Source organism: Martes martes, assembly GCF_963455335.1.
Source record: "Martes martes genome assembly, chromosome: 9".
NCBI classification, from domain to species: Eukaryota; Metazoa; Chordata; class Mammalia; order Carnivora; family Mustelidae; genus Martes; species Martes martes.
Window position 1 is genome coordinate 25,501,649 of NC_137896.1, and position 24,614 is coordinate 25,526,262.

Genomic DNA, 24,614 nt, shown 5'->3' on the forward strand with positions numbered 1-24,614 from the left:
GCTTTCCTCTCTCATAAGTCCTGCTCCCCACCCTCCACACCTTATGTTCCTCCAACGATGGTTGTGGTCACATTTATTGAGCACTTCCTGTATGTCCTTTTACATGGATCGTGCTGAAGTCTTGCAACAATCTATGAGATCTACGAGAGCTATTATTATCCTTATTTTATAGATGAGGAAACCAAGACCAGAGACATTCAGGAGCTAGCAGATGATAGAATTGGGATTCAGAACTCACTCAGTCTGGCCCCCGTGGCCGCGGTGCCTCACTGGTGTCGTAGAGCTAACTGGTTACCAGTCTTGGAGTGTGCCATGCTCCTTCAAGCTCCCTGCCCTTTGCTCATGATGGCCCCTTCTGGAGGGCTCTCCTGTCTACCTTCCTCTACTTGTCAAAATCTTGCTCATCCTTCAAAGTCTTGCTTGTAAGTCACCCCCTCTGCAAAGCCTTTTCTGTTTTCCCTAGGAAAAGCCAGTTGCTCACTCTTCAGTTTCACAGTTGAGAACTTTATGCTGTAATTATTTAGAGACCTGTCTCCCCCATCAAGCGGTGAGCACCCCACCCCCACCCCTGCCAGAGGACAGGGCTTGTTCTATATCTCCCTCTTGTCTAGCACAATGCCTGGTACAGAGTGCATGCTCTCGAAACATATGGTGACCAAAGGACAGTGGCCTGAGGACTCCTCCCAACACTGTGTTATGAAGGTCTGCTAGGAGTCTCTGGTGGGAAGCTGGGAGAGTGTAGGAAGTTGCAGGGTCCAAAATGAAAGGAGTCACACTGTAAGGGGCAGCTGGAGATAATTTCACTAATGTCACCACTTGTCCATGAATTAAAACTGTCCCCGCGAGATCTAGCTGGTAGGGAAGTCCCATCCTTATACCACCTCTAGAGGTCTTTGGGAAGCAGCTGGCCAACCGCCTGTGGTTTCCCCCCTCTTACAGTGCCAGGAATGAAACCATAATGAGAAGTGATCCTGGAAAGGCCTCTGGAAGCTACAGGAGGAAGTGTGGCCAGACTCCTCATGCTGAGAGCCTGGACTGCCCCATACAAGGCTCTTTGAACCTCAGAAACCAAGGGGTTACACGGCTTTGGTAAGAGGGTAGTTCCAGGATGGGTGGGGACTTCCTCGGGGTGTGAGGGAAATTGCTCCATCCCTCAAACTATGGGGTAAGAACTGTCCCAGTGACTCTCAGCTGCCCTGCGCTATGTTTCTCCCTCTGTGTCTGTCTCAAGCAGGAACTTACTAAAGCTCCCCATAGGGACAAATGCCTCAGGCTGTGGTCACTACATCCCAGAAGTTGGTGGACAGGATAGCAGAGCAGTTAGGACTATGGGATCTGGGATTGGCCAGATATGGGTCCAAATCCCAGCTCACTGTGTGACCTTGGGTCTTTCACTTTACTTCCTTAAGCCCCAGTTCCCTCATTTGTAAAATGAAGATAAATTTTAAAACATCAAAATTAAGGATTTGTTCAATGGAGCAAATTTGTTCAAAGGAAGGCACAACAGGCCAGTGATTTGCAAAGTGTGTTCCCCGGACCATCAGGTACTTGAGTACTTGTTTGAAATGTAGAATCTCGAGCCGCAGGCCTGCACTATTGAATCAGAAACTCCAGGGTATGGCTCAGCGATCTGTGTTTTAGCAAGCCTTATGGAAGATTCTGGTGCATGGTAAAGTTTGAGAACCACCGCCACAGACAAACCGGACGTGAGCAACATATTGGGGATGATATTGGGAACATCAACAACCAACAAAGCATTAATATCTAAAATTTACAAGTTACTTCTGCAAATTGACAAGAGAAAGATAGGAAACCCAATAGATAATGGGCCCAAGACAGGAATGGGCAGTTCACTGAAGGCGAAGCCCAAAACCCCGACAAGTATAGGAGAAGATTCTGAATCTCATATAATCAGAGAAATTCAAACAATGAGATGCCACCTTATACCCAAACTATAGGCAAAAATTACAGTGAGATAATGTAAAAGATAATGAAAGTGTGGGGAGACAAGCATCTTTCACATGCCATTAATAGGATTTAGTGACATTTAAAACATATATGTGATCCGCTAATTCCACTTGGGTATAGGGTCCAAAGAAGTTTTCACATAGGCCCATAGGGTCATGTTCAAAGCTGCTCATCACAGTGTTGTTTGTGATGAAAGGAAGTTGGAAGCCATCTGGTTGTCCATCATTGGAGGAGGGAGGGAATAATTAAAACCATGGATGCTCAACTTGGAATGCTTTGCAGCAATTTGATGCAATAAGCTAGACTTTCCCACAGCAGCGTGGGTCTGTCTTTTATTTTTTAAGATTTTTTATTTATTAATTTGACAGACAGAGATCACAAGTAGGCAGAGAGGCAGGCAGAGAGAGAGAGAGGAGGAAGTAGGCTCCCCGCTAAGCAGATAACCCGATACAGGGCTCGATTCCAGGACCCTGAGATCATGACCTGAGCCGAAGGCAGAGGCTTAACCCACTGAGCCACCCAGGCGCCCCAGTGTGGGTCTATCTTAAATATCATATGATGGAGTGAAAAAAAGGGAAGCAATGGAATTAGATTTTTCACACAACACCGTTCATGTAGTGTAAATACACACACAAAGTGTTGTGTGTATCATGTTCAGGGACACATATCAACACATAGGGTGGGTGCACACCGTGGGGAGGGGAAGGAGTGTGGGGAATGAGGGGTGAATTAAAGCAAAACAAAACATCAGAGGGCGTTGAAGGACTAATTACGATAGGATGGCCATTTGCTACAAACTGAGGATAAATCATGGAACTCTGGACCTAAAGCCCTAATAATAATATTACTTTAAAATCGTGATCATTGTACCTGCCTCACAGTGAGTACCATGTGTCTGGCCATGGAAGGCTCTGTGAAGTTTTACAAATAAATTTTTGTAGTTCTGTGCGAGTCTCTGGCCTCCTCTCAGGGCTTTTACTTTACTCAGGCCATGTTGAATGTTGTCCTTAGGCTGACTTCTCTACCTCTCCAACCCCGCCATCAGGCTTCTTCAGCTACCCTGGACTCCCGGGATGGTAGCTTGTGGAGTCTGGGGGACTTTTCATTTGGGGCTTGAGCCCAGAGCCAGGGTGCAACCGAGCCGGGGGGAACAAGTCCTATTTCCTCTTCACAAACTTCCCCAAGGGTCTTCTTACAGCCCACCCTCTCCTCAGTTCCCACCCACTGCTCCCAGGCGAGACAGGCAGACCAAGTCTGAAAGTGTTAGGTGTGGAAGGGAACAGCTTTTATTGGGTGCCTATCAGGTGCTGGACCCAGCCCCAAGACCTTGACTTTTCTTAGTCCCCAGAACCACCCTGTGAAGTGGGAGGCGCCGTCCTCATCCGACAGTTTAGGGAATGGAAGTCACCAAGAGGTGAGAACACTAACCCGACAGGAGCCCTAGGTCTGTCTGGCTCCAAATCCAAGATCTGAACAAGCAACGTGTTCAGAATTTTAGGACCAGGACTGGGACCCCGATCATCTACTCCTGACTCAACGGCCAGGAGAGAAAAACCTCTGTTTCACATTGATGATCCAATTCCTGCCATCAGGGGAGGGGCGACCCTGACACTTAGAGTCCTAAGAAGACCCTCGACGCTATTTCGTATGGTTATCTTGAAGTAATCTCTAAGGAGAAACAGGAGATTCCCTTAAGTTCCTTCCCATTCTTTGAACCTTAATTTCTCAAACTGTGAAAGAGGAGGAACTGCCTGGGCTCTGGGGCTTCCTTTCTCAGTCTGCCAGCAGGTGGAGCCCACCCCTCATCCCTCCCTTGGCCTCCAGAAAGTTGCGGGAGTGGGAGGGGAGGGAGGGAAGATGAGCGGTCCCGGGGCCGTGCCTGGGGCTAGCGGGACAATGTGGGGTGCTGCCCATCCTGGTCTGGCAGAGGGGCCTGCTGAGCCTCCGGCGACTGCCCCTGACTTTAGGGCTCCGCCCCCTGCAGGACATCCTTGGTACTGCAGGGACTGGAGCCCGGAGGGCGGGGACGGACATCGTGGGCGTGGAGGCCCGCGTCCGGTGCGAGGGGATCCCTGGGGCCGGGGTCTCACAAGCAGGAGCCAGTGAGACGCAGCCGGGATTGCGGGTGCGTCCCCACCGTCCCTTTGGTCTGCAGCTACAGGTAGTTGTCCTCTGCCGCTTCGCCCCCGCCTGGGGAGTCCCGGGCCTCCTCGTCCGTGCTTTCATCATCGTCGGGGGCCAGCGCCTCGATGTCGTGCGTGATGTCGGCCAGCAGCCGGTGGAAGGACTGCGCCTCGGGCCGCTGGGCCGCGCCATCGTAGCTGCGCACGGCCGACGCTGACGTGGAGCTCATGCTGCGCTTGATGCGGCCGAAGCTGTCGGTGAGGATGCCGCCTTCGCGGATGCCCACGCCCTCCAGGAAGCCCTCGAAGTAGCCGATGTCCTGGTCGGGGATGAAGGGTCGCATCCCTGCGGGGCCGAGAGACCAGGGGACTCCTCAAGGTTCAGCCCTCCCCCTCCCACATCGGAGCCACCTTCTGCAGAGATCTGAGTTCAAACCCCTGCTCTGCCCCCTGGCTGGTGGCCTTGCTCAAATTCCTCGCCTCTGGGCCAGAGCATAATAACCTAATGCTCTGCACAGAGTAAACGCTCAATACAGGTTAGCTTGTTGTTGTGACTGTAACGGTTACATCCCCATTTATTAGTTGTGTGACCCTCATTAAATAGCTACTCTGAGCCTTACTTTCCTCGCCTGTAAAACTCAGATAATCGCACCAGTTCTCCCGGTAGGGTTGTGAGGAGGGGCCTGGCACACACTGAGGGTCCCAAACAAGTCAGCTCGTTTTGCCTCCATCTCTACTCATTAGTCATGTGACTTCAGTACTTTGCTTCTCGGAGCCTCAGTGTCCTCATCTGTAATATGGGGGCAATAAGTTTCCCTTTTCCAAAACTGACGCATTCAAGGAGGGTAACCGCAAAATGCCTGTTAGCTTATTAGTATTATCATTCCTGATGCTATTATTAGCCTTCCTTACCAGCAGTGTGACCTTGGACAAGTTCCTTAGCCTCTGCGAGCCTCAGCTGCCTGTGGGGTGGATGGGGAGAATCACTTCCTCTCCCAGTTTTGCTCTGAAGGTGAATGGTTATACTAGTGCTCTCTTCTTATGTGCCGTGACAGAAAGCACGTCTCTCTTCTGCTCTGCCCCTTTCTCCTCCCTGAGATGGATTTCACGATCTTGGCTTTATTGGAGGCTGAAGAATAGGAGTGAACATGTCTAGCCTGATGCCTGATTGGGAATGTCATGGACTATGTAGGGGCCTTAGCTGACCTTGGGAGGTGGGACAGGGGGCTCACCAAGGAGGAGGAACTTGCGACGGTCTCCATAGAGCTTCAGCAGGCCCGCACAGTAGTCCTGGATGGGCAGCCCCAGCCGGTACTCCCGCAGCAGCATCGCAAACTGCTGGATCTCAAGGGGTCCCAGTTTACTCCGCAACTGCAGGGACAAAATTCAAGATCAGTCCCAGGGAGCAACCCCCACTCAACCTCTGCCTAAAAGACCCAGAGCCCTCTGTAAGGCTATATTTGGCCAAGACCTCCCTTGAAACCTTCCCATGGCCTATTGGGGAGGGGGGCATCCAGACCCTCTGGGCTGCATGTAAGCATGGATGTGGACTCAAGCTTCCTGAGTGCACATCCTGGTCCCTTGATCAGCTCTGTGGTCTTGGGTAGGTGACAATTTCCCTGACCCTTACTTTTCTTATATATAGTGAGGATAATGGTGGCACTTCCCACCTTGGTTATTGAGATTTAAAAAAAAAATGCATAAAAGGTACATAGAACAGTGCCTGGTATACAGCAAACACTCGGTTAATGCTAGCTGACACTTGTTAAGGCTTTCACAAGCTGGCCTGTTTACTTTCTTAACCTCATGTCCCGCCCCGATCTTCAACGTCTGCTTCGATTATGTCCAGGATTATTCATGATTCCTGAAATGCTCCCTGTGATTTCTCCAGTCTCCAGGTCTCTGTTTGTGCTGTTCGCATTGCCTGCCCCAGCTCACCGTGACCATGTAATCTTGCAGCTGCTCGAAGCCCGGGCCGCTGTGGTCACTGCCGCTGCAGTGGGAGCCATGGAAAGAGGGTGTGGATGTGCCACTATAACACGCTTCAAATGTATCCTGGGAGCCATTGCTGCAAAGAGAGGCAGAAAGGGGAGCCCTCACTCACCTCCCTCCAGCTCCTCTCAGGTGGAGGTGGGAAGGCAAAGCTACTGATGCTCTGGGCCTGAGGCCTCATCCTAGATTCCATTTTGGCCTCTAAGGCCACACATTATCTGGCCCTGAGTCTCTCTGCTACCTTATTGCACCCTCACTTTGTGTGTTCAGGCTACTCTGCCTTCTTTCTCCTCCTCTAGGACTCCAAGTACCTCTTCACCTCTGGGCCTTTGCACATGCTGTTCCTTCTGCCTGAAATGTCTCTCTCCCCCTGTCTTTTGCTCAACTAACTCCTACTCATCACTGGGGCTTAAATGTCACCTTCTTGACAACATTTTCCCTGACACCCCTCCCGATGACTGGGTTAGATCCTCTGTCAAATGTGGTCACAAATCCATAAGTCTAATCATGACATGTGAGGCCTTTCCAGATCCCCCAATCAATGTCCACAGTGGCCTCTTGGCTGCTATGCACCAAGCTTCATCCTGCTTCAGAACCCTTGCACTGTCTGCCTTCTGCCTAGGGCGCTCTTCCCTTTTCCTCCTTTGGGTTTCAGTTCAAGTGGCATCAGCTCTGAGAGGCCCTCCTAACTCCCCAGATGTGGAAGGCTCCCATGGCCTCTCTCTCAGCATCCTGAGGTGCTTATTCTCTTTCATGCTTACCATTAATGCTTATTTCTATTAAATTATGATTTCATCATCTCCTGTGTCAGACACTAACTGCACTTGCGCCGTAAACCATGCAAGGGAAGGACCTTAGTTTCTTCGTCTGCTAAGTACCTGTTCAGTGCCAAGCACAGGTCTCATCCTTATCTGGCTCCCTAGCACACAGCAGTCTCTGATGCAGGAAAGGTACTCAAGAAATCTTGCTTAATAAAAATTCAACCTGGGGCACCTGAGTGGCTCAATCAGTTAAGCAACCAGCTCTTAATTTCAGCTCAGGGCATGATCTCATGGTTGTGGGATGGAACCCCTCATCAGGCTCCAAGCTCAGCCTGGAGTCTGCTTGGGATTCTTTTTTTTTTTCCCAAAGATTTTTATTTATTTATTTGACAGACAGAGATCACAAGTAGGCAGAGAGGCAGGCAGAGAGAGAGGAGGAAGCAGGCTCCCTGTTGAGCAGAGAGCCCGATGCGGGGCTCGATCCCAGGACCCTGAGATCATGACCTGAGCTGAAGGAAGAGGCTTTAACCCACTGAGCCACCTAGGCGCCCCTGCTTGGGATTCTCTCTCTCCCTCTCCTTCTGCCCCTCCCCCTGCTCGTATGCTCTGTCTCTCTCTCAAAATGAATAAATAAAATCTTTTTTAAAATAAAAGATTTAAAAGATTCTCTATCCACTGCTCGCTCTCTCTCTCAAAAAAAAAAAAAAAAAAGTTAGCCTGCCTCCTGTTTTCTAAATTGTTCCAGAACCATCTTGCATTATTACCTCCAGAAAAGCAGTGTGGCATAGTGGTTGAGGGATGTGGACCTGGAGCTAGCCTGCTCAGGTTCAAATCTCAGGCTTACAACTTACTAGCTGTTTGACCCTGGGCAAGCTGCTTAGCTGCTCTATTCTTCAGTTTTTCCATCTGTGAAATGGGATGACAAAAATTGATGTCTTAAGAACTTAGAGGAGTCTGTACAGCACCTGGAGTCATGGACTATAAGAGTAAATGAACAATAGCCACTCTAATGTTGCTACATTTTTTTTTTTTTTTTTAATGCAGTGCTTGTGGGCACCTGGCTGGCTCAGTTGGTAGAGCACGTGACTCTTGATCTTGGGGTGGTGAATTCAAGCCCCATATTGGCGGCAGAGTTTATTTTTTTTTTTAAAAATGAAGTGCTTTATAGAACAGCACTAGGCACACAGCAAGCTCAAAGGTTAGCCATTATCATGATTGCCATCTCTCCGGCAGATATCAGGTTGTTTAAGGACCGGCCCAAGTGCACACAGTATTAAGAAGGTGAATATATTGCCGCTAAAGAGGGAGGAGGGGAGGTCAGGCGTATATTACAGGCAGAGATTGCTACCAGTCAAGCCTAAGGCCTTAGTAACTGAACCAGCATGACCAACTCGTCCCCCAGTTTGCCTGGGACTTCCCTGGTGTTAGTACTGAAATTCCCATGTCCAGGGAATGCCCTCAAGGTTGGAGGGGTGGGGGGGGCGGGTGGCAGGGGGCAGGCTGGTCACACTAAACAGAACCCTGGACAATGTTCCTGGGTGAGTTTGTTATGCTGCACTTTCCAGCCTTGCTGGCCGCTAGTGGTGGCCACGTGACCAAGTTCTGGTCAATGAGACATAAGCAGAAGTTGTCAGGTGGGACTCCCAGCAAAGCTCTTTACCGAGGCCCCTGGCAGGACACTGTGATGACAGGAGCTTTGACCATCATCTTGGTCCATGAGGTGACTTTGAGGATGGGAACAAGTGCTAAGGAGGGGAGAGAAGAGAGGCCTGGACCCCTGCTGACCATAAGGCCAGAAACGCCTGATCTATTTTATATAAGAGACAAGGTGGGAAAAAAAGCTATCTTGTTTAAAGCTCTATCTTTTTTAGGGTTTTCTATCACATGGAATTAAAACTAAAGTAAACCCAAATCATTTTTTGGTATTAGCTCTGATTTGGGCTCTGCAGGCCACTATGTCTGGAAGACGAGCAGAGAACTACAGGCCTACGTGGGTCCTGTTCTGGGTTCTGGCCCTCCCCTGGGCCTTTCAGAGTCTGGGTTTGGATCCTCTGAGCTCACTAAAGCCCAGAGAGATCGGTTTACCTACCCCCCACCCTCAGAGTCCAGGGTGTCAGCACAAATCGAGGTGGGGTCATTTTCTCCCACCCTCTCTTGCCCACAAGGGGCACAAGAATGCCCAGAAGAGTAACCTCAATTGTGCAGGGGTTGGGGGGGCAGGACGGTACCCACAAGGAGCTGCAGCAGCTGAAGTCGGCGTCATAGGCGTAAGTCCCATCTGTGCGGCAGCTCTCACCTGGGGTCAGCAGACAGGGTGGCTGTCAGAGGCCACAGACCAGGGACCGACATCCCCAGCTCCCTAAGGCCCCAACCTCAGCCCCTCCCTGGGGCTGGGCTGGTGGCTGGAGCGTGGATGGCCTTGTAAGCAACCGTAAGGGTATTAGCTTTTACCCTGAGTGAAATCAGGCAGCAGCTGGAAGATTCTGACCATGATTCCTACCCCCACTACCAGCACACAGACAACTTTTGGGGGGCAACTCACCCCCTCTCCTGGTCCTCAACTTCCCCAAGGCTGGGACAACACCACCTTCCTGCCTGCCTCACAGGGGTCTTGGGAATAGCAGGTGAGGTAATGTTTTGAAAACTGTGTTTGAGGCAAGAAAAAAAAAGAACTTTGAGGGAAAGAACCCCAAATCTTGAGAGGATGGAAGCACTATTTACTGAGAACTTGCCCTCTACCTAGGCCTGTTACCCCTCTGAATCCACTAGCCTTACCCTTCAGATCTTGGCTCACTCAGTATCACTTCCTCAGGAAGTGACTTCCCAGGTGAGGCCGGTTCCTCAGTCTGTGTTCTCAGAGTACAACGTGTGGCTACATTTTATTTATGCAACTATTTAATTACTGTGGGCCTACCTCAACAACGCAAGCCTTGTGAGGGCAGGGGCACGTCTGGTTCTGATCCCCAGTATATCCTGGTGATAGCAGGTGCCTCAGTAAATATTTGTTGAATAGAATGAAGTTGTTGAAATATTTGTTGACTTATCTAATTTACCCATCATCCTGTGAGAGCTGATGAGCCATCCCAGCTTCCCCATAACCACAGTTCCCACGGATGGGAGTGCCTCCAGAAGGAAAGGGCTCTATTGCTGGAGCTATGAAGGCAGGGAGCATACTGAGGGGGCTGTGGCTGAGGAAATTCACTTAGTGGTCTTGAAGGCAGCATGGGACTAAGGCTGCTGCAGATAGAAGCTTTAGAAATCAGACGCATCTCGGGTGCCTGGGTGGCTCATGTCATGATACCAGGGTCCTGGGATCGAGCCCCGCATCGGGCTCTCTGCTCAGCAGGGAGCCTGCTTTCTCCTCTCTCTCTGCCTGCCTCTGCCTACTTGTGATCTCTGTCTGTCAAATAAATAAATAAAATCTTAAAAAAAATAAAAGAAATCAGACACATCTGGGTTTGAATCCCAACTCTGCCATTTACTCGCTGTGTGACCTTGAACAATTTAATGACCACTCTGAGCCTTAATGTCATCTTCTGTAAAACTGGAATCATAAGGCTTCAGAGAGTTCTTTCATCTACCCAAAAAATACTTGTCGGGCATTTGTGATGCCCTTGGTCCTGTGCTAGGCACAGGGGATACAATGCAAATAGGACCGACAAGGTTGCTATGGGGATTAAATAAGACTTGGCACATTGGTACTGTGCTTGGCACACAGTGGGTGCTCAATAAATGCCTCTACTAGTCTTATTCTCATTCTAGCCCTTGATTGCATTCAAGGGTGGGTCTGGAGATCTTGGGTTCGACCTAGATTCCTGGTGGAGTCAGACAGCTCAGGAAACAGAAAATGCATGTGTTTGGATTTCTGCAAAGCAAGGGCATCAAAAACGAAAGTGGGATGAAAAGTTGTTTTGAGGGGCTCATTCTGAATCTGGCAGCCAGAACACCTGTGAAGAAGCTAAGTTGGAGGTCATCGTGAAAACCGACATTTTATTTTAACTACATAAGGGCGGCAGGAGTGGGGGAGGACCCTGTAACTGTGGTAGAGATCAGGACCCCTAAAGGCGATCAATCATTGGCCCTGATTCCTGGGGCAGCCCCCCTCCCCAGCCTTTTGGGTTGTTTCACAGGGAGGAGGGCAGCCAGGAGTTCCCATACTCACTGCGGCTGCACAGCCATGGCCGCTCGGGCGTGGACGTGTAGTGGTAGCCGGCCCGGTCCACGCACTCAATGCTCTGGTCCCCGTAGATGATCTGGAAGACCTGACAGATGAGGGCACAGGACTCCTCGGCAGCATCCTGGCCCAGGGAGGAAGACAGAGTGCTCAGGACCTCTTCAGTGGCCAGGGTACCCCTACCCCTTTAACAGTTTCAGGAGGCTTGCAGGGCCACACACGCACCTATGGGCACTTTGGAGGGCATTCCCCATCAAAATTATATGGCCATGCTCTGGGTTTTGGACTCCTTTATAGAGTCCAGCAGCAACTCTAAGTCTTCTGCTCTGAAAAATGCACCCCATATCTCTAGGGGATTCATAGGACCTCCTGAAGTTTATCTAAAATAAGCCCTAGGAGCACCTGGGTGGCTCAGTTGGTTAAGCATCCAACTCTTGATCTCACCTCAGTTCTCTTATCTCACAGTCATGAGTTCAAGCCCCACACTGGGCTCCATGCTGGGCGTGGAGACTACTTAAAAAATAAAGTAAAATAAAATAAAATAAGCCCCAGTTTAGTTAAATTTACCAGTTAGAAGTTGAGGCTCAGAGAAGTGAAGTGATTAACCAGGACTAGAACCCAGGACTCCTGATATATACTAGGAGGAGGAAGAATTACATGTATAAAAATTTTAGGCTCAACATAGTTACTACTACTGGATGCCATATTTAGATATGAGCTTCCTGGCACCAAGGGAAAAAATGGAAGTAGGATGAATACATAAACTTCAGTCTCTGATAGGAGGCAGGAATTTCAATTCTTGGGTGAAAGTTTCTCGAGACTGCAAATTTGAAGAAGAATTTGCCTTTCTAATTTACCTCTTTATGTCTTTAAGCAAGAGACCCAGAAAAACAATCACCGATGGGACCATCTTCAGGTACCACTTCCTATTTTGTGCCTCTAGAAAGCTCAGGGTATGGATTAAAATGTAACCCAGGAGAGGCAGGATTGATCCTTACAATAACCCTATGAAACAGACACGGAAGATCCTTCTGTTACAGTTAAAGTCACTGAGGCTTAGAGCGGACAGGTGACTCACCCAGCTCACACAGCAAGTTCTTAGCATTGGTTATTATTGGCACTCAGGTTTTTTTTCTTTTTTAAAAGATTTTTATTCGACAGAGCATGAGAGAGAGTGAGAGAGTGAGTGCATAAGCAGGGAGAGCAGCAGAGGGAGATGGAGAAGCAGTCTCCCTGCTGAGCAAGGAGCCTGATGTGGGACTCAATCCCAGGACCCTGGGATCATGACCTGAGCCAAAGGCGGACACTTAACCGACTGAGCCACCCAGGTACCCCAGCACTCAGTTTTTGTTTTTGTTTTTAAGATTTTATTTATTCATGGGGCACCTGGGTGGCTCAGTCGGTTGAGCCGCTGCCTTTGGCTCAGGTCATGATCCTGGAGCCCCAGGATCGAGTCCCGCGTCGGGCTCCCAGCTCCATGGGGAGTCTGCTTCTCCCTCTGACCTTCTCCCCTCTTACGTGCTCTCTCACTCCCTCTCTCACTCTCAATAAATAAAATCTTTAAAAAAAAATTAAAAAAAAAGATTTTATTTATTCACTTGACAGACAGAGATCACAAGTAGGCAGAGAGGCAGGCAGAGAGAGAGGGGAAAGCAGGCTCCCCGCCGAGCAGAGAGCCCGATGCGGGGCTCAATTCCAGGACCCTGAGATCATGACCTGAGCCGAAGGCAGAGGCCCAACCCACTGAGCCACCCAGGTGCCCCACCAGCACTCAGGTTTTTTTTACTCTAACTCCTATGCCCTCCATGGGACCAAGGCCTTGGAGAGGAGGCCAGAGAATCAGATACTCCTGAAAAACAACTCTTCATTTATTTACTCATTTTGCAAATTCTCATTTAGTCCCATTTTAGGCACTGGGCCAGATTCTAGGGTCTCAGGGGTGAATTAGATGAGGTCTGTACCCTAAAGCCCTCACAGTGCAGTGAGATTAACAGGGCACACTGTTCCCTCTGCCCAGAATTCATTTTCCTGCCAATTCGCCTTGCTCACTCCTTCCTCTCCTTCACATTTCAGTTTAAAAGGCACAAACTCACTTTCTCTATGGAAAGTGGATCTCCTTTCTCATTATCACTGCAATCTGTTTGTTTTCTTCTTGGTCCCCGTCCCAAGGTAGAACAATATAATCCCTATCTCTTCGTCCATTCATTCAATATTTATCATGTACCAGCCACTGTTTTAGGGGTCAGAGATAACAGAGTGAACCATCCAGAATGCGCAGGTCTTTTGCACTCTACAAGGAGACCAGTCTGGCTGGAGTGAAATGCATAAAGGGGGACCTAGAAAGAGGAGTCCAGAGAGGAAATGGGCTTCAGCCACCACCATAAGGTGGGTGGAGGGTGGACTTAAAAGCAATTGTAAGGACATCAGCTCTTACTCTGAGTGAGATGGGGGGCCAAGGAAGATTTTGAGCAGTGATATGTTGTGACTTACGTGTTAACAGGACTGCTCTGATTGTGTGGGGCGGGGGGGGGGGGAGGATGGGAGACAGATTATAAACAAGAGCCAAACCCGTGATCTAGATGCATGACCTGGATGATAGAAAATGGGGTGTGTACCTGGGGGTTGGTGAGAAGTAGATAGGTTGGGTTATATTTTAAAAATAGGGCCAACAGGATTTATTGACAGAATGGATGTGTGTTGTGTGAGAGCGAGAGGAGCCACAAGTCACTGCCAAGTTTTGATCTGAATGAGGCAAGGACAGACCTGCCGTTAATCAAGACAGGGTGACAAAGGGAGGAGCAGGTTTGGGGGAGAAGACTGGGCTCTTAGCTTCAGATGTGTTGGGACATTGAGATGGTCATTAGCCCACCGAATGGAGAGGCCAATTGGAGAAAGGAGTCTGGAGATTTGCTGAGAGATAAAATTTGGGGAGTTCTCAGTGTTTTAAACGCCATGAGATTATTGTTCACTATGGTAGGTATGGGGTTGGGGGGCGTTGGGGGCCCTGAGTTAGAGGAAAAGCTTAGACAGCTCAGACTTGAAGGTCTCTGTTAGATTGTGAGCTCCCTAAGGGAGGGCCCCAAATATGTCTTGTTCACCTCTGCGTCCATAGCACTTAGCCCGCCTAGGACAAAGCTGGTGTTCAATAAGGATGGTCAAATGAATAGAAGCAGGGGTGAATACGGAGAATGGGGGGAGGGGAGGAGAGGCAAGAATGGAAGGCTTCTGCCTTGAATGGCTGCCATAGTTAACAAGAGTACAGGCTCTGAACAGTCTGGGTCCCAGTGTTGAAACCACCACCAATTTCCTGTGTGACCTTCCACAAGTTACTTAGCCTCTGGGTGTCAGTTTCCTCCTCTATAGAATGAGGATGGTTGTGATGTTTGCCTCTCGCGGTTAGTGAGAGAATGAAATGTGTTCGTGCTGGTTCCTTGTCTGGCACAGGTTGGCATTCCATTCCTGCTGGTAATGAGTGTCCTCGTGATTGTAACTGTGGTTGTGCCGAAATTGACGACATGGGAGAAGGAGCAGGGCTGGAAAGGGGGTTAGATCAAGTCTGTTTGGGCTGTTTTGAGTTTTCATCCCATTGGGATGGCAAGAGGGAGGTGTCCAGGCTGGAGATTTAGAAACCCTTTGACGTCTGGAGCGCACAGGTAGAACCTGAAGTCCTAGGTAGGGCCTCAGGAGGAAGAAGGGAAGAGGCCAGGGTAGACCCCAGGAACGGGGCGGGGTGGGGTGGAGGGTGACGCCCTCCAACCGCCGCCCCCCCCCCCCCCCCCCGCTCCGACGCGCCCGGGAGGCAGGGCGCAGGGGCTCGGGGTGCCCTCGGGCTCACCCTGTTGGCCACAGCCAGGATGACAAGGTTGCAGTAGGCGTCGGGGCTGGGGTCCCGCGGGTCCAGAGGGTTGGAGCCCGGGTGGCGCCGCTCCCAGCTGCCGCCGCCGCCGCCGCCCGCCTGCCTCCGCTCCCAGCTGCCGCCTGGCTTGCCCGCGCCGCCGCCGCCGCCGGCGTGCCGCCGCTCCCAGCTGCCGCTGAACGTCTGCCGCCGCTCCCAGCTGCCCGACGCCCGCGCCCCGGCGCGCTGGCGCTCCAGGCTGCCGCCGCCGCCGCCCCCGGCCCGGGCCTCCGCGCCCGCGCCCCCGCCCCACGCCATCCGCCAGTCCAGGCTGCAGATGGTGTGGCGCCGCTCCGTGGTACCCCCCCGCCGCTTCTCGGGCGTCACGCCCGGCTGGCCCGGGTCGCGCCCCGCGCCGCCGGGGCTGGCGTCTACGCCGGCTGGCACCGGGTCCACGCCCAGACCTAGGAGGAGCGGGACCGCGGTCAGGAAATCCGGGCTAAGAGCCCCGTCCCGAGACCCGCTGGGGACCAGCGGCGCCTGGCCCGGGAGGCCAGATCCGCACCCCGCGGTGCCCTTACTTTTGGGGCCCGCCCCCGGCATCCGCTCCACCCTAGTCTTCCTCGCGGTCTGACCAGTCCCACAGCTGTCCCAGCCGGGAGCTCCGCCTCCCCGGCATACGGCCACGCCCTTAGTTCAGACTCCGCCCCTCGCCCGAGCTCCCTGCGCGCACCTGCCCGGCTCTGCTTCACCACGCGCTCTAACTTTAGGTCCCAGAATTTGGGCTCCTCCAGCGTTAGGCTGGTGGATCAGGCGGTCCACCCTTCAACCTCAATCTCAACCTGGGGCCGCGTCTTCTTGCATATGGCCGTGGCCTGCCTTAATCTCAGGGTAGTGTAGTCAGTCCTTTTCCATCACACACCATCCACCCTCCGCGGCCCACCTCTCCCCACTCCCGGTCACTCCTTTCCCAAAACCAGACGCTGGTTTTTTTTCTCTCCCGGTTCACCTCCCGGCCCCGCCCCGGCCCCGCCCCACCCGCTGTACCGGTCTTAAGCACCAGCAGGTGCAGCGCGTCGTCCTGCAGGTAGGAGGCAGCTGCGATCTCATGCGTGGGGATGCGCAGGATTAGCTCCTCGTTGTCGCGCCAGGTGAGCAGCAGGCAGCGGGCCGACAGGCTCAGGATACTGTCCTGCTCCGCCGTGGTCTTCAGCGGCAGCTCCTTCAGCTGCTGCAGGGTGGGTCGGATCTCTTGGGTTCCGGAGGGGCTCGGGTGGGAAAGGAAGAAGGGGACAAGACCCAGCCCTAACCCTCCCCAGGGCCTCACCCTGGCCGTGTCCAGCAGCTGCAGGAGCTCGTCGCGGCTGGAGGGGTTCAGTGAGGAGGTAACCCAGGTGAGGTGGCCCAGGAACTGGATAGGACATGGGAGGTAGGGGTGGGAGAAGGGCTCAGAGAGGTCACCTTGAAGCCTGGAATAACCTAGAACTCCTCACTGACCCAGTGTATATAGACTGAGGTAGAACTATTTGAATTAATAATAATTATAATATATATATATAATAATAACTATTAAGGTGGATGCAGAAGCCAGATCCCCCAAAATGATGCCCTAAACCAATACAATAATTCTTCGTTCTCAGTTATAACTTAATGTCATCACGAACTTTAATGTTACTCAATGTAAGAAATTAACTTTTTTTTATTTTTATTTTTGTTCTTCTAGGTGAATTCCGCCAATCAAACTTTTGTCTTCTTTTCTTCTCTATGAAATTTCAGTCCCCAGTTTTTAAGTAGGTTTATTGGTAAGCTCTACCCTCCACATATCGTTGCCAGGTGAAATACAAGATGCCAGTTAAATTTGAATTTCACATAGACCTTGAATACTTTTTAAGTTTTTTAAAAAGTATTTTTAGTCCCATGCAATATTTGGGACATATTAATACTAAACAAGTACTCACTGCTTTTCTGAAATCCACATTTAACCTGGCAGCCCGTTTTTGCCAAATCTAACCCTCCTACTCCCATACCGATCTTCCCTGGATAATGAGGATTCTCCACTGGTGCTCATGAAAACCCTTGCGTGACCTCAGTCCCCTCTGGCTTGCTGAACTGGGTTCCTTTAACAAGTTCATCCACTGTCGGTAAAATCTCACAGGAAGCTATGGCTTTGCCCATCTCTCTCCCCTGTGTTGAAATGGAAGCGCTGAGGCTGAGCAGGTGGAGGTCATTTGCTCAAGGTCCTCAGCATAAAGCAGGAGCTAGGCTGGCATGAACCCAGCTCTCTTTTCCCTGAGCCTCCCCTGAGACAGGGCTGGTCAGGGCTTGGTGTGAGGGAGAGGTACAGTCTCTCCTGATGGGATCCAGAACATGCTACACCAAAATCTGGCATCTTGGCATATGGAATCTTTTTTAAAAATAAAGAGTAATTTTAATAGTGGTAATAACAAAAAAATATGGAATATCTTAAGCTTGAAGGAACTGAAGAAAATGGTAGAAGCGGGAAGGTTACTCTGACCTTCCCCCACCCCTCTTCCCTGAAAGCAGGAGATAAATCTCCCACCTGAAAGGTCCCCTCCCTGTACAAGGAGGGAGACCTCCTTCTCACCAGACACAGGGAATTTAGGGCCGAGAAGGCTGTATAAACAAACCTTGCTATTTCTTCGCCTTTTACTCCCCAAGCCCAAACCCCTCTGCTTTGTCAGTTTCTCATAAATTTATTTTCAAAAAGATATAAAAGCTTCCTGCTCTGGTCACTTCTTTGGGTCTTCATTCTCTTGTGAAGGCTCTCACGGACATGTAAACATTTAACAAAATGTGCACGCTTTTCTCCTGTTCATCTGTGTTCGTTGGCTTCATTTTCAGACCCAGTCAGGGACCCTAAGAGAGTTGATGAAAACCTTACCCCTCCTTTACTCCTCACCCCAAGAGTCTGCGTGCCCGTCTCCTCATCCCACAACGTACCTTGACCTCTTTCTCCAGGTAGTCACACAGCAGAATCTGAGGGTCGATGAGATAGTCAGGGGGGTAAAGGGGCATCGAGTGCAGGGGCCGGCGACTCACACTGGTCCGAAAGGCAGCCCGGCGCCCGGCCTTGGGGAACACCAGCCTCCGGATGGGGGATACAAAGCCCTGGGAACGGGGTGGGGGGGGCAGGGAGATGTGGGGGAAAACAGCAGTAACAACTGCAGCTGGCTTTCTCCGAGAACTTCCACATTGGGCATTTGACTTCTTTACATAGTACCTAATTTAATTCTCATAGACTCTACAGAAGCGGTACCTTTGTGATCCCCATTTTACAGATGGAGAAACTAAGCCTCAGAGAGGGAACTAGCTGATAAGGTCACCAGCTAGTGGTGGTAGAATCATGAGTGCAGTCTGGCTCTAAAACCTCCATTCTAAACACCCAGGGGAGGGTGGAGGGCCTACTAAGGCCCACTCCCAGGCTGAAGGAGTGGGTTTAGGCTGGGGCAAGTAAGAAAAATATTAAGATTCAATGTGGCTGAGTGGTGAGTGCACAGGTATTTGTCACGCTAGTCTGTGTGCTTTCTGCCAAATTAGAAATGGCTAATAAGTACATTTCAGGAGAATCCACAGACACCTGCATAAAAAATGACCTACAGCGAGGCTCAAGAAGCCAGTTCTGGGCTCCAGCACAGCCCAATGGAATCTAAAGCTCACAGTCAAGAGTGAGCCCCTCTTAAGAGCAGTTCTCAGTGAGTGTGGGTCCTGGGTCAGCAGCAGCAGCACCAAGGAACTTAAGAGAAATGCACATTCTCCCATTCTATCCTAGATCTACTGAATCAGAGCTTGGGGGTGAGACCCAACGATCTATGTTTTAACAAGCGCTCCAGGTAATTCTGATACAGGCCCAGCTCGTATCTTAAAACCAGTATCTTGGAGCCTAGATGAAGTATCTGGACGTTCTGAGAAATGAGAACCAATGATCTGGGAAAGGGCGTTCCAGGTGGAGGGCTTAGCATGTGTAAACCCCCCGGGGCTGGCTGAGTGTGAGCCTGGAGATGTGCGAGGTCTATTGCGGCTGAATGATGAGATGAATGAACCCTTTAGACCAGCCTGATCTGGGTTTCTTGGAGGAAGAGGGCTGGGTGGGGTTGGGAGTTGGAATCTGAGGGACCCCCTGAATGGCAAAGACAGCCAGGTGAGGCGCCCAGGGAACCAGACTAGAAAACTTCTGACAGTAAGGAGGGGTGAGGATCTAGGGGGTGAGGGGGAGGACCCTCAGGCTGAGGCCTTCAGAACAGAGCTGTCCTGACATAAAGAGGGGAAGGGGGCAGGCTAGGCTGGAACCCAGCAGGGGAGCAGGTAGGTATCTCAACCTTGAAAGCCAGTCTTGTAGCACAGAATTGCCCTGGCTGAGGTCCTTCTGTCTGGAGAGGTGAGGAGCAGAGGAATGGGTCTGTTGGGTGTCTGTTGGGCTCTCGGTCTGAGGAAACCCCAGAAAATCCCTGGAAGCAGGTTGGGAGTATCTCCCAAAGCAATCTGTCTGGTTGGGTTTCCCTGGAAGGTGTCTGCCTGTCTGTCTGTTCTAGGGAGGGCCGGCGCCACTTGAGAGTAGGGGAGACAGGCTAGGGAGCTTGAGCCCAAAGGTCTGACTGCCCAAGGGTTGGAAGGACGGTCTTTTCAGATGAGAAGAAAGACTCTACCCATGCCAGTCCCTGCCCACCACCCCCACCCCAGGCCTCCAACTTTACCAGCTCCAGGGGCATTTCTCTACCCTGCATCCCTCCCAAACTCCCACCTACCTTTTTCCCTTTCTTGACTTCATATTCCATGGCGAAGCGTCCCCTCCGTTCTTGCCACCCTCCTGACCATTCCCTCCCCCCCTCCCCCCGCAGTTCCTTTGTTCTTTTTCCTGCCTGGTCGGAAACTCCACCAGCCCCGGAGTTCCTGCCCCTCCTGTCTGATAGTGAGCAGAGGTGGGGGGCCGGAGGCAGTGGGTGGAGGACTTCAGGCTTGGGCCCCTCCAGCTGAAGAGTGGAAGGAAGCTCAGCCAGAGCCACTGACCGGGGAGAATGACTCCGCCTCCCTCCAGAAGGTTTGCTGTTGAGGGGGCTTGGGAATCTAGTAAGACTGGGGAAGAGTCCCCCAATTTGGAGTCCGAGAATCCCAAATTCCAACCCTACTTCTGCCACTGACCTTGTTGTGTGACCTTGACAAGGCAAGGCAGTTCCCTCTTGCACAGTCTCGGTTGCCCCCTCCTCTCTATGAAGTAGAAATAAACATTGCCTCCCTCTCTGGCTGCTGCGGTAAGAGATAAATAAATGCACGAGTGGAGAGGGAAATGCTTGATAAACTATGGAATACTGTGTCCAGGCAAGTTATGATTTTAAATATTAATCATTACCATTAAGGACAGCAGTATAAATGGGCTTCGGGGATAGGCTGCCTGAGTTTGAATCCTGATTTTGTCACTTACTAGGGTGATGACCTTGGGCAAGTCCCTTATCCACTTGTTTCCCCATCTATAAAATGGGCATAATAGCAGTCTGACCTCATGGTGATCTTGTAAGGATTAAATGCACTTGGAAGAGCTCCTGACACACATGAAATGCTCAGTAAATATTAACTATTTAGCTATCTATGTGTCCTTGTGTCCTGGGCTGTTTTACTGTCTCTTGGGAGAATATTAGCAAGGCAAGTTTCTCTTTGTGGTTCTGTGCTGAGCACTTTATGTATTTCATCTCTCCTATTCCTTACAATATTGGGGTATCCTTATACCTTTATATAGATTGAAAAATCAGACTCAACTGCAGAGGCTGACCCAAAAAGTCATCAAGTTTATAAGAGGAGGACCCAGGATTTCTGGTCAGTCTGAATCTGAAGCCTGGTTCCCTACCTCTAGGGCCATTGTGCTCAGCAGGTCCCACCCAGGACAGTTGAGAAGTTTCCAACAGACCCATCCACGCCTTACCACATCACCTAGGTTCTGGAAGCCCCAGTTCTGGACTGATTTGCTGTATGATCTAGGGCAGTTTGCTTATTTTAACTTCTCTGGGCCTCAACTTCCTCATCTTTCCAATGAGAACAATGATCCCAAATGGCCTGCCCTTTAGTCAGAGGAGTGGTGAGAAAGATACCGGACTGTGAATGAGAAAGCAGTTAGGAATTGTGAAGTGCTGGGACCCATGCACTGAACTGTTTTGAAAGTTTCTTCTGGGGGTGCCTGGGTGGCTCAGTGTGTTAAAGCCTTTGCCTTTGGCTCGGGTCGTGATCCCAGGGTTCTGGGATGGAGCCTGCATCGGGCTCTCTGCTCAGCTGGGAGCCTGCTTCCTCCTCTCTCTGCCTGCCTCTCTGCCTATTTGTGATCTGTCTGTCAAAAAAAAAAAATTCTTAAAAAAATATTAAAAAAAAAAAAAGAAAGTTTCTTCTGGGGTCGCATGGGTGGCTCAGTCGTTAAGCATCTGCCTTCGGCTCAGGTCATGATCCCAGTGTCCTGGGATGGAGCCCCACATCTGGCTCCCTGCTCTGCAGGAGGCTGGCTTCTCCCTCTTCCATTCCCCCTGCTTTGTTCCCTTCTCGCTGTGTCTCTCTCTGTCAAATAAATACATAAAATATTTTTTTAAAGAAAGAAAGTTTCTTCTGAAAGCATACGTGTGCAGAAAGAAGGAAGGAAGGAAGAAAGAAAGAAAGAAAAGAAGGAACAAAGGAAGGAAGAAAGAATGAACGAAAGAAAGAAAGAAAGAGAGAGAGAGAGAAAGAAGCACAATTGTGCCAATTCAGTGCCCATTGGAGTAAGAAAGAGCTCCCCACTACCTCTGGGAGTGGGGGGCACTGGAACCTCCAACAACTTGCCTTCCCCCATTTGCCTTCCCCCTTCCCTCCCTCTGGGGGAGGGGAAATGATCCAAGCTGCTTAGTGGTAGCACACAGAGTCACTCCCTCCTGCTCCCCTGTATCCGGCTGGCTGGCCTGTCCCAGCAGCAGGAAGTGAGATCTCCACAGCCTGCTAGGCCAACAGGAAGAGGCCAGGATGTGCAACCCAATTCCTGACTGCTCCAGACACCAATACTCCCACTTAACTCCTTGAGCAAGTGCCAAATTCCTCAGTGTCCCTATCTGTAAAACAAGGACTTCTGTTCCTCCTGAACGAACTCTAGGTGTCACGGAAACGCTGGGAACATCAAATAGGACAAGAAGCATTCTGAATGTTGCTAGACATAGCAAACTCTCTTTGCATAGCCTGCAATGCCCACGCCAGGGCCACGAACAGGTCAAGTGCTTGGTAAATGTCAGTGGAAGTTGGCAGAGACAGGTGGACCTAGGTTCAAACGTGTATGACTTTGAACAGGTGATTTCTTGGAGCCCAAGAATTTCATGGGTCAAAAGCAAGATGATGATGATGTGCTTGTCTCATAAGGCTGCTGCAGGGATTAAATGGGAATAGAAGTATATATGATGGGAACATTGATGATTACAATTGGCTTGTGAGGATAAAGAAGAAGTTGTATATATGTGTATGTACATATGTACACACACAGACATACACAGACACACACTGTAGACTATTACTCAGCCATAAAAAAGGAACAAAACCTTGCTGTTTGCAACAACGTGGGTGGAACTAGAGAGTATTGTGCTAAGTGAAACCAGTTAGTCAGAGAAAGACAAATACCATATGATTTCGCTCATGTGGAATTTCAGAAACGAAAGAGATGAATATAAGGGAAAGGAAAAAAGAGAGGGAGGCAAACCATAAAAGACTCCTTTCTTTTAAAGATTTATTTGTTCAAGGGGCGCCTGGGTGGCTCAGTTGCTTAAGCATCTGCCTTCAGCTCAGGACATGATCCCAGGGTCCTGAGATCGAGTCCCAGATCAGGCTCCCTGTTCGGTGGGAAACCTGCTTCTCCCTTTCCTGCTCTTCTTGATTGTGTTTCCACAATCGTTGTCCCTCTCTCCGTCAAACAAATAGATAAAATCTTCAAAAAGAAAAGATTTATTTGAGAGAGTGTGTGCACATGAGTGCGCATGCACGAGTTGGGGGCAGGGCAAAGGGAGGGGGCGAGAGAATCCCCAGCGGATTCCCCAGGGAGTGTGGAGTCAGAGGAGGGATTTAATCCCATAACCCACAACCCTGAGATCACGGCCTGAGCTGAAATCCAGAGTCAGATGCCTAACTGACTGAGCCACCCAGGCACACCAAGAGACTCCTAACTATGGAGAACAAACTGAGGGTTGCTGGAGGGGAGGGGAGGGGGGATAGCCTAATAGTGGATGGGTATTAAGGAGGGCACTTGTGATGAGCACTGGGTGTTACATGTAAGTGATGAATCACTAAATTCTACTCCTAAAACTAATATTACACTATGTGTTAACTAATTAGAATTTCAATAAAAACTTGAAAAATTACAAAAGAAATTAGGGCACCTGGCTGTCTCAGTCAGTGTGTGTGTGTGTATGTGTGTGTGTGTGTGACTCTTGATCTCCACATTGTGGGTTTGAGCCCCACGTTGGATGTGGAAATTACTTAAAAATAAAATCTTAAAAAACTAACTTTTGAATCGAAAAAGATGAGTAAAACAAAATCTTTGCTCTCAAAGACTGAACAGTTGTGGCAAATAGGATTTCTTTCTTTGAAGCTTCCTTCAGTGGATTGGCAGGGGCTGCCTACAGCTCTATGTAGAAGATTATAAAAACCAGATCTACTCTCAGCAGGAAAAAGGGATTTGAGTACCAATGTCCGCCATGGGACAGGAGGCGGGAATGTGGCAGCAGGTGGACAGCATATATGCTAACCCCAATCAGGCTAGTGGGAAAGACACATAAGCACAATCTTGGAGACAGGCCAAGCGACTTGTCTGGGGAAGGCAGAATCAGGAGCCATTCACCAAGCCCCGTTATATCCAAGCCAAGCCTTGAAGGACATATGGAAGGAAGGTCACTGTAGACAGAGGACGCAGCCTGAGCAAACACACAGTGCCTGGGTTGTGATGCTTTTGGCTGCAGAGATTAGACTGCCCAATCAAAGGGCTTTGACAATAAGGAAAATACATTACCTCTCAAGACAAGAAGTCCAAAGGCCGGTGATTTCAGGGCTGGCTAACTGAGCAGCCTAAAACGGCATCAAGTCCCATACATTTTTTTAAAAAGATTTTACTTATTTATTTATTTGACAGAGAGGGAGAGAGATCATAAGTAGGCAGAGAGGCAGGCAGAGAGAGAGGGAGAAGTAGGCACCCTGCTGAGCAGAGAGCCCGATGTGGACCTCGATCCCAGGACCCTGAGATCATGACCTGGGCTGAAGGCAGAGGCTTAACCCACTGAGCCACCCAGGCACCCGAGTCCCATACATTTTTTTACTGTGCTGCTGTTATGGGCTGAATTATGCCCCCTGAATTTATAAGTTGAAACCCTAATACCTAATACCTCAGAATGTGGCTGTTTTTGGAAACAAGGCCTTTAAAGTGGTAACTAAATTTAAACGAGACTGTCGAGTGGGCTCTAATCTAATCTGACCGGTATCCTGAGAAGAGGAAATTTGAACACACAGAGAGGTACCAGGGGCACATACACACAGAGGAATGACCACACAAGGGCAGAGTGAGAAGGCAGCTATCTACAAGCCAACGAGAGAAGCCTCAGGAGAAACCAACCCTGCCGACACCTTGATCTCAGCTTCTTGCCCCCAGAAGAGTGAGAAAATACATTTCTGCTGTTTAAGTCCCCCGGGCTGTGGCATTTTGTTATGGGAGCCCTAACAAACTCATACAGTTGGCCAGATGCCTGCAGTGGCTTTTGGAATAA

General features: G+C 50.2%; 1 protein-coding gene across 2 annotated transcripts; it reads right to left on the reverse strand.

Moving 5' to 3' along the window:
* Window positions 1–2,332: 2,332 nt before the first annotated feature.
* CCM2L (CCM2 like scaffold protein) lies at window positions 2,333–19,659 on the reverse strand. 2 transcript variants are annotated; one of them, XM_080814190.1, is made up of 10 exons: window positions 19,617–19,659; window positions 17,815–17,982; window positions 16,181–16,264; window positions 15,901–16,084; window positions 14,854–15,317; window positions 11,007–11,142; window positions 9,077–9,140; window positions 6,030–6,159; window positions 5,324–5,462; window positions 2,333–4,437 (listed from the first exon to the last, which is right to left on the reverse strand). In XM_080814190.1, exons 1-10 carry the CDS (start codon window positions 19,644–19,646, stop codon window positions 4,124–4,126), a joined length of 1,713 nt encoding a protein of 570 aa, XP_080670316.1. In that variant the 5' UTR covers window positions 19,647–19,659; the 3' UTR covers window positions 2,333–4,123. The 2 variants fall into 2 exon arrangements, with proteins under 2 accessions (XP_080670316.1, XP_080670317.1); XM_080814191.1 differs by lacking the exon at window positions 9,077–9,140.
* Window positions 19,660–24,614: the final 4,955 nt, after the last annotated feature.

Coding starts and splice junctions, on each gene's coding strand:
- CCM2L (XM_080814190.1), bottom strand. CDS start 19,646: ATGGAATATGAAGTCAAGAAAGGGAAAAAG. Junction 16,085..16,180: donor AGCTGCTGGACACGGCCAGG/GTGAGGCCCTGG, acceptor CCCACCCTGCAG/CAGCTGAAGGAGCTGCCGCT. Junction 4,438..5,323: donor TCGCAAGTTCCTCCTCCTTG/GTGAGCCCCCTG, acceptor TCGGCCCCGCAG/GGATGCGACCCTTCATCCCC.